The sequence below is a fragment of the Myotis nattereri genome, assembly GCF_964212035.1.
Source record: "Myotis nattereri genome assembly, chromosome: 8".
NCBI lineage: Eukaryota > Metazoa > Chordata > Mammalia > Chiroptera > Vespertilionidae > Myotis > Myotis nattereri.
Window position 1 is genome coordinate 72,748,038 of NC_138083.1, and position 13,491 is coordinate 72,761,528.

The following is a 13,491-nucleotide window of genomic DNA, read 5'->3' on the forward strand; positions in this document are numbered from 1 at the left end:
TAGCAGAGCAGTGGCGCCATCAGTGCAAACTGATCCACTTGTACGTGGTGTTATCTTATACTTCAGAAGTCTCTTGAGATGGAACCCATTGTTTAATTTGGAGTTTTTGGCAGTGGTTCACAGTGCCAGCTACTACCACTGTCGAGATCACTTGACTCATGCCAGAAATCAATTCTAAAAGGTATTCATGCATTCTATCACTTTCAGCCTTGATTCAATTCACACGAGAACCTGGTGGATTCTTTGTTATGGTTTCTTTGCACATATGGTCCCAGAACAACTTTTTGACACTTCCAGTGCATGGGAGTCACTAATTTTTTCAGCTATTATATGCAGCTTCACAAAAATATGCATTTTTAAAGGATGTTTCTATCTAGGACTCTTCTCAAGGTCAAACTTTGCATTTCCTGAGGATTCTGCCTCAATCAAATTGTGCCCTTATGGATTTCAGGGTGTCAAGAGTCCATTGAAGTGGTCAAATCCATTGATGATTTGAAATTGATACAGTTGTCCCCCTTGGTATCTTTGGGGGATTGGTTCCAGGACCTTCATGGATACCAGAATCTGCAAATGATCAAGTCCCTTATGTAAAATACTGTAGTATTTGCATATAACCTACACATATCTCCCATATACTTTATTTATATGTATTTTAATGTCATCAAATACTCTTTTAATCTTTATCCCATATACTTTAAATCATCTCTAGATTCTTATCACATCTAAAACAATGTAAATGCTATGTAAATAGTTGTTAGACTGTATTATTTAGGGAATAGTGACACGAAAAACCTCTGTACATGTTCAGTATAGGCACAACTATTGTAGATCTAACTATAGGGGGTACATGTGAGCAACAATGTAACTTTTAAAAAAATATTTTTTATCCCCAGTTGGTTGAGTGTGTGGATACAAAACCCTTGCATACATATTTGATTGTATTTGAAAACAGTGAGTGGTCATATTCCCTCCACCTCCCTGGTTATTATTTATTGTTCCAGTTGAATTACTTCAACAAGAGAAGGTTGCCAAGTAAATGATATGATAGTGATACCAATTAGGGCCTCCATTTTTGACAAAGCCTTGGCACCTATGGGTATATCAGGACCCCTCTCCTACCTCTTTGGTTCATGTCGTCCTGAAACCTCCCACCGCTAAATGAGCAATCACAACCATTTCATTTGCTGGCCACCTAATTTGTACTGTTAATTTTATTTTTTCAAACAATATAGAAGGCATAAAGTTAAAAACATACAGAGACATTGAAAAAAATTTATAGTGAACATCCATCTACTCACCACCTAGATTTTACCATTAACATCTTACAACTTAATGGCATTTTTATTGTGATTATAATTATACTAAATTTAGAGATTAATCTAGAGAGAACTGACATTCATATAATTCTGAATTTTACCTCTAGGAATATGCTATGACTCTCCATTTATTTAGGTCTTTTTGTTCTTATTAAAGTTTTATAGTTACTAGTATTGTCCTATAGATTTTACACATGTCTTAAAAGGTTTGAGATCTTTTCCAGATTTGGTTGTTAATATGAATGCTGCCCCCGAATCCCATTTCCTTCTGTAATTGATTATTTTTTGGCATAAGAGAAAGTTAATGTATATTACAAATGTACCTCATTATCTTTTTTAAAAAATGTATTTTATTGATTTTTTTACAGAGAGGAAGGGAGAGGGATTGTTAGAAACATCAATGTGAGAAACATCCATCAGCTGCCTCCTGCACACTCCCCACTGAGGATGTGCCCACAACCAAGGTACATGCCCTTGACCAGAATCAAACCTGGGACCCTTCAGTCCGCAAGCCGACACTCCCACTGAGCCAAACCGGTTAGGGCTGTACCTCATTATCTTACTCAGTTCTTTTATTATAATAGGTTTTCAGGAGATAATCTCCTCATTTGCAAATAACACTGGTTTATCTCACCTTTCTTTTTATGTCTATTCCTCATATTTATTTTTCGTGTCATGTTTTACTGTCTCGGATCCCATTAAAATGTTAAATAATGATAGTGGGAATCCTTATCTTCTTTCTGACTTGAATGTGTCACTATTAGGTACAATGTTTGCTATGATTTCTGATAGAGATTCTTTATCTAAGGATGTTGTTTTCTTTTTCCCTTCATTTACTTCATTTGCTAAATTTTTTCAAGAATGAGAATTTAGACTTAACAACACCAAAAAACAATTGGGCCTTATAGACATATACAGACCATTCCACTCAATAGCATCTTTTCCTCAAGTGCTCATGGGACAGTCTCTAAGATCACATGGTAGGACACAAAATGAGTCTTAACAAATTGGAATCATACCAAGTATCTTTTCCAACCACAGTTGAACAAAACTAGAAATTAATAGCAAAAGGAAAACTGGAAAATTCTCAAATATGTGGAAATAAAACAATACACTCTTGAACAACAGTGGGTCAAGGAGAAATCAGAAAACATCTTGAAAAGAAAAGAAAAAAGAAAGAAAAACCCACAACATTCCAAAACTTATGGGTACAGCAAAAGCAGTAGTAAGAAGTACATTTATAGCAGTAAATGGCTACATTTTAAAAAGAAAATATATCTCAAATAAGAAACCTAGCTTTATACCTCAAGGAACTAGAAAAAGAAGAAAAAACTAAAGTCCAACTTAGCAGAAGAAAGAAATAATAAAGATCAGAGCACAAGTATGCAAAATAGTCATGAGGATGCAAAGTACAGCATAGAGCAGTGATGGCAAACCTTTTGAGCTCGGCGTGTCAGCATTTTGAAAAACCCTAACTTAACTCTGGTGCCGTGTCACATATAGAAATTTTTTGATATTTGCAACCATAGTAAAACAAAGACTTATATTTTTGATATTTATTTTATATATTTAAATGCCATTTAACAAAGAAAAATCAACCAAAAAAATGAGTTTGCGTGTCACCTCTGACACGCGTGTCATAGGTTCGCCATCACTGGCATAGGGAATATAGTCAATGATATTGTAATAACTGTGTATGGTTCCAAGTGAGTACTGGAAATATCAGGGGGAACACTTTGTAAAGTATGCGATTGTCTAACCGCTTGTACTGTATACCTGAAACTAATATAAAATAATATTGAATGTAAACTGTAATTGAAAAGTAAAATAGGGGAACCAAGATGGCGGCATAGGTTAACGCCGGAGTTTGCTGCTTTGAACAACTACTTCAAAAGTGAAACTAAAAGACGGAACGGACATCACCCAGAACCACTGGAACGCTGGCTGAGTGGAAGTCCTACAACTAAGAGGAAAGAGAAACGCATACGGACACTCAGAGGAGGCGCCGTGCTGAAGTCAAATTCTGAGGTGCGGAGTGCGCGGAGCGGGCTGGCGGCAGAGGGCGCGGTTGGCGTTTTCAATCGGGAGGGAGTCGCAGACTCTGAGCTCCAGATCCGGGCGAGTCTTTAGGGACCCAGACTCAAACGGGAGAAGCGCGACTGTCTGGCTTCGGTCAGAGCGAGTGCAGCTTTCTCTCCGAGGTTTGCAGCCGTTGCTGGGACTCAGAGAGGCAGAGACCCTGGGGACAGGACTGAGAGCGGCCATAACTGCTCTCTCCGGCCCACCCTGTTGATCCTGTGCGACCCGCCCCGCCCAAGCCCTGCACAGAGGCATTTGCCGGATAGCCTCAGGCAAACGCCAGATTAGCACCTCCCTAGAGGGCAGAAGTTCTCTCACTGCTGACACAGCTGATTCTCATAGCCACTTGGCCTGGAGGTCAAACCCTCCCTGGAATTAGCTACAGCAATCAAGATTTAACTATAAGACCACGAACAAAGACCACTAGGGGGTGCACCAAGGAAGCATAACAAAATGCGGAGACAAAGAAACAGGACAAAATTGTCAATGGAAGATCTAGAGTTCAGAACCACACTTTTAAGGTCTCTCAAGAACTGTTTAGAAGCCGCCGATAAACTTAATGAGATCTACAAGAAAACTAATGAGACCCTCGATGTTATATTGGGGAACCAACTAGAAATTAAGCATACACTGACTGAAATAAAGAATATTATACAGACTCCCGACAGCAGAACAGAGGAGCGCAAGAATCAAGTCAATGATTTGAAATGCGAGGAAGCAAAAAACACCCAGCCGGAAAAGCAAAATGAAAAAAGAATCCAAAAATGCGAGGATAGTGTAAGGAGCCTCTGGGCCAGCTTCAGGCGTACCAACATCAGAATTATAGGGGTGCCAGAAGATGAGAGAGAGCAAGATATTGAAAACCTATTTGAAGAAATAATGACAGAAAACTTCCCTCACCTGGTGAAAGAAATGGACTTACAGGTCCAAGAAGCGCAGAGAACCCCAAACAAAAGGAATCCAAAGAGGACCACACCAAGACACATCATAATTAAAATGCCAAGAGCAAAAGATAAAGAGAGAATCTTAAAAACAGCAAGAGAAAGAAACTCAGTTACCTACAAGGGAATACCCATACGACTGTCAGCTGATTTTTCAACAGAAACTTTGCAGGCCAGAAGGGAGTGGCAAGAAATATTCAAAGTGATGAATACCAAGAACCTACAACCAAGATTACTTTATCCAGCAAAGCTATCATTCAGAATTGAAGGTCAGATAAAGAGCTTCACAGATAAGGAAAAGCTAAAGGAGTTCATCACCACCAAACCAGGATTATATGAAATGCTGAAAGGTATCCTTTAAGAAGAGGAAGAAGAAGAAAAAGGTAAAGATACAAATTATGAACAACAAATATGCATCTATCAACAAATGAATCTAAGAATCAAGTGAATAAATAATCCGATGAACAGAATGAACTGGTGATTATAATAGAATCAGGGACATAGAAAGGGAATGGACTGACTATTCTTGGGGGAGAAAGGGGTGTGGGAGATGCGGGAAGAGACTGGACAAAAATCGTGCACCTATGGATGAGGACAGTGGGTGGGGAGTGAGGGCGGAGGGTGGGGCGGGAACTGGGAGGAGGGGAGTTATGGGGGGAAAAAAGAGGAACAAATGTAATAATCTGAACAATAAAGATTTAATTAAAAAAAAAAGAAAAAGAAAAGTAAAATAAAAAACAAAGTAGAGAATAAGAAAACAATAGAAAAAGTAAACAAACAAGTTGTTTTTTTTAAAAAAGATCAATGAAAACTTAGCCAGGCTAAGAAAAAAGAGAGATCCACTAATAAAAATAAGAAAAGAAAGAGGCAACAGTACAACTAATACAAAAATAAAAAGGATTGTAAAAGATTATTATGAACAGTTATACATCAACAAATTGGATAACCTAGAAGAAATGGATAAATTCCTGGAAACATACAACCTACCAAGACTGAATCATGAAGAAATAAAAATCTGACCAGACATGTAAATAATAAAGTGATTGAATCAGTAATAAAAAAAAATCTCCCAACAAAGAAAAACTCAGGACCTGATGGCTTCACTGGAAATTTCTAACAAACATTTGAAGAATTAACACCAAATCTTCTCAAATGCTTCCAAAATTTAAAAAGGAAGAACACTTTCAAATTTATTTTATGAGGTCAGCATTACCCTAATACCAAAATGAGACAAAGATACTATAAGAAAAGAAAACTATAGACCAAATATCCCTCATGAAAATTGATACAAAAAATGCTCAACAAAATACTAGCAAATTGAATTCAACAACACATTAAAAGGGTTATATATCATGACCAAGTGAAATTATCCCTGGAATGCAAGGATGATTCAACAAATGAAAATCAATCAATGTAATATAAAACAGCAGATTAGCAGAATGAAGGACAAAAACCATATGATTGTCTCAATTGATGCAGAAAGAGCACTTGATAAAGTTAAACATTCTTTCATGATGAGAACACTCAACAAACTAGGAATATAAGGTATTATCAAAATATAATGAAGGCCATATAGGAAAAACCCACAGCTAATATGCCTAATTGTGAAAAACTGAAAGCTTTTCCTCTATGATCAGGAACAAGGCAAGGATGCCTATTTTCACCACTTCTATTCAACATACTACTGGAAGTCTTAGGAGAGCAATTATTAAAGAAGAAGAAAAGGGACGAACTGTGGTGGTAGCTGCACCTGGCTTTGTGTGTCTCTAGCTGCTGGAGGAAGATGTTGGTAATTTGTGCACTTAGCTCTATTTAGAACAGAGTTAAAGGCATCATTCATTGTCTTCTTTAGGATTTCACTTAGGGGTCTAACAGGCAGTTTGGTGTGTTTTTTAAACACTTGAAAAAAGGTCAGAGTTACCAGATTTTTCACATATAACTTGGTGATTATCAACGTGTTGTAAAGAAAACTTGTTTGGATTTAAACATTTATTAAGACAGTATAGAAAAAACAATTGACACAGCCAGTTGGCCTGGAGGTCAAACCCCCCCCCCCCCAGTATTACCTACAACAATCAAGGCTTAACTACAACAAGACAGCGCACAAAGACCACAAGGGGGTGCACCAAGAAAGCATAAAAAATGCGGAGACAAAGAAACAGGACACAACTGACAGAAATGGAGGATATAGAGTTCAAAACCACACTTTTAAGGTCCCTCAAGAACTGTCTAGAAGCCGCCGATAAACTTAGTAAGGTCCTCGAAAAGACTGGTGAGACCGCCGATAAATATAGTGAGATCCTCAAGAAATCTAATGAGACCCTCGATGTTGTGATAAAGAACCAACTGGAAATTAAGCATACACTGACTGAAATAAAGAATATTATACAGACTCCCAACAGCAGACCAGAGGAGCGCAAGAATCAAGTCAAAGATTTGAAATGTGAAGAAGCAAAAAACACCCAACCGGAAAAAGCAAAATGAAAAAAGAATCCGAAAATACGAAGATAGTGTAAGGAGCCTCTGGGACAGCTTCAAGCACACCAACATCCGAATTATAGGGGTGCCAGAAGAAGAGAGAGAGCAGGATATTGAAAACCTATTTGAAGAAATAATGTCAGAAAACTTCCCCTACCTGGTGAAAGAAATAGACTTACAAGTCCAGGAAGCACAGAGAACCCCAAACAAAAGGAATCCAAAGAGGACCACACCAAGACACATCATAATTAAAATGCCAAGAGCAAAGGACAAAGAGAGACTCTTAAAAGCAGCAAGAGAAAGAAAGTCAGTTACATACAAGGGAGTACCCATACGACTATCAGCTGATTTCTCAACAGAAACTTTGCAGGCCAGAGGGGAGTGGCAAGAAATATTCAAAGTGATGAATACCAAGAACCTACAACCAAGATTACTTTATCCAGCAAAGCTATCATTCAGAATTGAAGGTCAGATAAAGAGCTTCACAGATAAGAAAAAGCTAAAGGAGTTCATCACCACCAAACCAGTATTATATGAAATGCTGAAAGGTATCCTTTAAGAAGAGGAAGAAGAAGAAAAAGGTAAAGATACAAATTATGAACAACAAATAGATTCACATCTATCAACAAGTGAATCTAAAAATAAAGGGAATACATAATCTGATGAACAGAATGAACTGGTGATTATAATAGAATGAGGGGCATAGAAAGTAGAAAGGGAATGGACTGACTATTCTTGAGGGGAAAAGGGGTGTGGGGGATGCGGGAAGAGACTGGACAAAAATCGCGCACCTATGAATGAGGACAGTGGGTGGGGAGTAAGGGCGGAGGGGAGTTGTGGGGGGGAAAAAAGAAGAACAAATGTAATAATCAACAATAAAGATTTAATTAAAAAAAATAGGATATTTTAAGTTTCTTTACACTTTCATATCAAATCCAAACACTGATGATAACATGATTTTGGTATTAAAATTATTATTTTAATCATTGCTAGCATTGTCATTTGCTTAAAGAAAGATAATGATGATTATAGTGATACTAGAGGCCCGGTGCACAAAAATTTGTGCACTGGCAGGGGAGGGCGGGGTAGGGGGGTGTCAGTGTCCCTCAGCCCCACTTGTGCCCTCTCACAGTCTGGGACCCCTTGGGAGATAACCACCTGCTGGCTTAGGCCCACTCCCTGGGTGGCAGATGGCAGGCCCGATCCCTCGGTGCCTGCCCCGCCTCCCTGGGTCGTGCACACGGCAGGGCCGATCCAGGGGTGGGGGTGCTGCCCCAGGCGGGTTGCAAACGGACGCGTGCCACCCAGGGTCGCAGATAGCAGGCTCAGATGATGGCAGGGCAGGCGGGATGGCGCTGTCCCGCCCTGCCTGCAGTATGCAAATTAGCTGCCATCTTTGTTGGCGGTTAATTTGCATATCACACTGATTAGCCAATGGGAGGTGTAGTGAAGGTACGGTCAATTACCATGTTTGTCTATTATTAGATAGGATTATGTTAATGATAGAAATCACAAAAACACTTTCTCAGGCAACTAGTTGATGTTTCACTCTCACATCGATGTTTCTCTCTCTTCTCCATTCTTCTCTCTCTAAAATCAATAAAAACATGTCCTCAGTGGAGGATTTAAAAAGAAAGAGTTATTATAATAATTACTTTACATGTAAACAAATCAATCACCCAAGCTTTTGAAATAAATTTCAAATGGATCAAAGATTTAAGAGTTTGTATTTTTAAGATAGGCATTGAAAGAAATAAAAATGAAATCAGCGCAATACAATGTTATGTGTAGTTTGTGCACTCTAGGTGAGGCCACACTTTAAATTGCTGCACCCAGAAAGAGAATGTGCAGCTGGCGGGGCCACAGACTGGGTCTGTGGATCCCCTGACCCTATGGCCTTTGGCTTCACCAGTGGCAGTGGTCTCGGGTAGAGCCAGTAATTGTGAGGTGATCCCTCTTCTGTTGCCTGGAGTGTGTTTGATAGGGCAGCAGGCAGGGAAAGGGCACAGAGAGAGGCCTGGCTCCAACACCCCCCTCCAGCTGACTTGGCCTTGGCCTGGCTTGGGTGAGGCAGAGGCGTCATCTTGTTCTCATATGTGGGAAGGCTATGAAAAGAAAAACCCTGGTTGGCCCAAACATTTAAACAAGAACTACACTGGGATCTTTTGTTCTCACTCAGACGTGGTCAGAATGAATTTGGAGGTTCAAAAGAGGGATTATTTAATTGTTGTCGTTTTTGTTTTTGAATCTGAGTTACTTAATGCATGGATGCAGAGAAATACAAAACAGAAACACATGTCTGAAGTCTGTCAAGTGGGATGGGAACATCCCCAGGTCATTCTTCAGGGCATCATTTTGTTAGCGTTTGGGGGGGCTCCTGACTCCAAGTTGACATCCAAGCTGCTGCTGAACTTCCCGCTGGCTTCCCCCGAGTGGCAGGAGTGATAGAAGTCAAGCAGTGGAGTGTGTCTGGGCATCTGAGAAACAGACAGAGCTTCAGAGATCTTAATTATTTTTGTTTTTTATTCCTCCTCAGGTTTAATAGGGAAAACTTGCTTTCTGCAAACAACTGAAAAAGCTGCCTTTGGAAACTCTCTGGCCCTCATGCAGCAGCTGGAACTTGTACTGTGAGGCCTTGACAGGACAAGCTGTCCCCAAGCCATCACCCAGAGCGGTTGTCGCCATGGCCAGCAAGCGGAAATCCACCACCCCATGCATGATTCCCGTGAAGACCGTGGCGCTGCAGGAAGCCAGTGCAGAGGCCCAGCCCGCCGAGGCGCTGCCCGAAGGACCCCCGCCGGACCTGCCCCCAGAAGCGCCTGCCACCAGCAGCGAGGTCGCCCAGGCCTCCAGCAATACCGACAGCACTGCACTGGCCAATGGGCATCAGAGCACTTTGGATGGCTATTTGTATTCCTGTAAATACTGTGATTTCAGATCCCAGGACATAACCCAGTTTGTGGGACACATGAACTCCGAGCACACAGACTTTAATAAAGACCCGACCTTTGTATGCACTGAGTGCAGTTTTCTGGCAAAAACTCCTGAGGGGCTTTCTCTGCACAATGCCAAGTGCCACTCGGGTGAAGCCAGCTTTCTGTGGAATGTGGCCAAGCCAGACAATCATGTGGTCGTGGAGCAGAGCGTCCCTGAGAGCACCAACACTCCTGACCCGCTGGGCGAGCCCAGCACTGACGGGACCGATGGACAAGCCGAAATCATCATCACCAAAACTCCAATCATGAAGATAATGAAAGGCAAAGCTGAAGCCAAAAAAATTCATACGCTCAAGGAAAACGCCCCCAGTCAACCTGTTGGTGAGACCTTACCAAACCCACCAGCTGGGGAAACAGAGGCAAAAGAAGGGGACCACTCCTTTGTCAATGGGGCGGTTCCAGTCAGCCAGGCACCCACCAACCCTGCCAAGCCTCCCCATACGACCAATGGGCCCCTGCTGGGTACAGTGCCAGTTCTGCCAGCTGGTATAGCACAGTTTCTCTCTCTCCAGCAGCAGCCCCCAGCACATGCCCAGCACCACACCCACCAGCCACTGCCCACCTCCAAGTCCCTTCCCAAAGTGATGATCCCCTTGAGCAGCATTCCAACATACAATGCGGCCATGGACTCCAACAGCTTCTTGAAAAACTCTTTCCACAAGTTCCCCTACCCAACCAAAGCTGAGCTCTGCTATTTGACTGTGGTTACCAAGTATCCAGAAGAACAGCTCAAGATCTGGTTCACAGCCCAAAGGCTGAAACAAGGGATCAGTTGGTCCCCCGAAGAGATCGAGGACGCCCGGAAAAAGATGTTCAATACAGTCATTCAGTCTGTCCCTCAGCCCACAATCACCGTTCTGAATACTCCTCTGGTTGCCAGTGCTGGCAACGTCCAGCATCTCATCCAGGCTGCCCTCCCAGGTCATGTTGTGGGACAGCCGGAGGGCTCAGCAGGGGGACTTCTGGTCACTCAGCCACTGATGGCCAATGGGTTGCAGGCACCGAGTTCATCTCTCCCTCTAGCAGTAACATCTATCCCCAAGCAGCCAACTGTTGCGCCCATTAACACTGTGTGTTCAAACACGACATCAGCAGTGAAGGTGGTCAACGCAGCCCAATCATTGCTCACAGCGTGCCCGAGCATCACTTCCCAAGCCTTCCTTGATGCCAGCATCTACAAAAATAAGAAATCTCATGAACAGCTGTCAGCTCTGAAAGGCAGCTTCTGTCGGAACCAGTTCCCGGGACAGAGCGAAGTTGAGCATCTGACCAAAGTGACCGGCCTAAGTACCAGGGAGGTGAGGAAATGGTTCAGTGACCGGAGGTACCACTGCCGGAACCTGAAGGGCTCCCGGGTCATGATGCCCGGGGATCCCAGCTCCATCATCATTGACTCTGTGCCAGAGGTGCCCTTCTCCCCAGCGTCCAAGGCCCCTGAGGTGACCTGCATCCCGACGGCAGCCACCCTGGCCGCCCACCCTTCTGCCAAACGACAGTCCTGGCACCAGACCCCTGACTTCACACCAACCAAATACAAGGAGCGAGCCCCTGAGCAGCTCCGAGCCCTGGAGAGCAGTTTTGCACAAAACCCCCTTCCTCTCGACGAGGAACTGGACCGCCTGAGGACTGAAACCAAAATGACCCGAAGAGAGATTGACAGCTGGTTTTCTGAGAGACGGAAAAAGGTGACCACCGAGGAGACCACCAAGGCCGATGGGAGTGCCTGTCAGGAGGAGGAGGAGGCCCCTGAGGGTGAGGGGGGAGCAGAGGAGGCGGCAGGTGACCAGAGGGTCCCTGGGGAGAATGGCTCCCCAGAAGTGCCCAGCAGCCACACCTTGGCTGAACGCAAAGTCAGCCCCATCAAGATCAACCTGAAGAACCTGCGGGTCACTGAAGCCAATGGCAAGAGCGAGCTACCCGGGCTGGGCACCTGTGACCCTGAAGACGATGGGTCAAACAAGCTGGCCCTGCAGCCGCCCGGCAAGGTGAGCTGCAAAAAGACAGCACAGCAGCGGCACCTGCTGCGCCAGCTCTTTGTGCAGACGCAGTGGCCGAGCACCCAGGACTACGACTCCATCATGGCCCAGACAGGCCTGCCACGGCCAGAGGTGGTGCGCTGGTTCGGCGACAGCAGGTACGCCCTGAAGAACGGCCAGCTCAAGTGGTACGAAGACTACAAGCGGGGCAACTTCCCACCAGGGTTACTGGTCATCACCCCTGGCAACCGGGAGCTGCTGCAAGACTATTACGTGACACACAAGATGCTGCATGAGGAGGACCTGCAGGGCCTCTGTGACAAGACCCAGATGAGCTCCCAGCAGGTCAAGCAGTGGTTTGCTGAGAAAATGGGCGAGGAGACCCGGGCAGTGGCAGACACAGGCAGCGAGGACCAGGGCCCCGGTGACCCTGCAGCAGTGCGCAAAGGGCTGGGCGATGCCTCTTCAGAGGTGTCTGAAAACAGTGAGTCGTGGGAGCCCAGTGCCCCTGAGGCCAGCTCAGAGCCCTGTGACATACCAAGTCCCCAGGCTGGTCGTCAGCTGGGTAAGGAGCCCATAGGAGCCATGGCTGTCCTCCGTGGGTATGGGGAGGGGGCACCCATGGGTGGGCACTGGATTTACTGCATGGGAGCATCTGCTATTTCAAAGATTGCCCAGCTGCTTCAGGGTAACTGGCAGCAGACATCGTCAGAACATAAGATGATAAAGGGTTGAGAGTTGTTTATTTCATTTTATGTTTCTTAAAAACTTGTGCAGGGGCAGGAACATAGTGAACCTACAAAGGTCCAAACTTTTCTAGCCATTTCTTAGCTAAAGAAAGTCTTTAATTATCTTTAGATACATGGTGAAGTTTTTTAATAATGAAAATCCTATAATTTTCTCTTTAATTGTTCTTCCTGATGTAGAAGTAATGGAAACTCATCTTCTTTCTTAGATGTATATGGAATCAAATGCTGGGTCATGGTATTAGTAGTTGACAGGAAACTCTGCAAGAGTATTTAAGACAGGTGTTTTTTTTTTAAAATGTTTTATTGATTTCAGAGAGGAAGGGAGAGGGAGGGAGAGAAACATCAATGATGAGAGAGAATCATTGATTGGCTGCTTCCTGCACACCCCCTACTGAGGATCAAGCCCACAACCTGGGCATGTGCCCTGATTGGGAATCGAACCTGAACCTCCTGGTTCATAGGTTGATGCTCAACCACTGAGCATGTTGGCCGGGTGAGAAGTTAAGTAATTTTTAAAGTTACACAGCATGTGCCCTTGATCAGAATTGAACCCAGGACCCTTCAGTCTGCAGGCCGGCACTCTATCCACTGAGCCAAACCAGCTAGGGCTAAGACAGGTTTCTTGAAGCTACAGACAAGTCACACTGGCTGTCACTATGGGGTGTTGATTTTCCAAGGCCTCTCCTCCCCTCCGTACCCCGAGGTATTTGTCTCCTCACACAGGCCCCTCACTGTGAGGGAAGGCCTCCCAGGGCGTGCTGTGGGTGTCAGGGATGGGTCTGGCTTCACAGGACGGTTGCCTTGGCCTCATCTCCTGCACTGGGCTTGCCCCTGGGGAATGCCCACCTGGGCTTTGGCTTCACCAACAAAACAGCATGGATAGCAGAGAACTAGAGCAAGCTATTTCTTTTGCTTTTTTAAGTTAAAGTTTTACTAAATTATATTCTTGGGCAGCT

The 13,491-nt window shown here is 43.9% G+C and overlaps 1 protein-coding gene across 1 annotated transcript in view; it reads left to right on the forward strand.

Moving 5' to 3' along the window:
* The window catches only part of ZHX3 (zinc fingers and homeoboxes 3), a 103,615-nt gene that overhangs the window by 87,860 nt on the left and 2,264 nt on the right, over positions 1-13,491 (forward strand). Inside the window, exon 3 of the mRNA XM_081096953.1 lies at positions 9,351-12,351. Coding sequence (XP_080953079.1) covers positions 9,498-12,351 — 2,854 coding nt within the window. The 5' untranslated portion in view covers positions 9,351-9,497. The remainder of the gene's footprint in view (positions 1-9,350; positions 12,352-13,491) is intronic.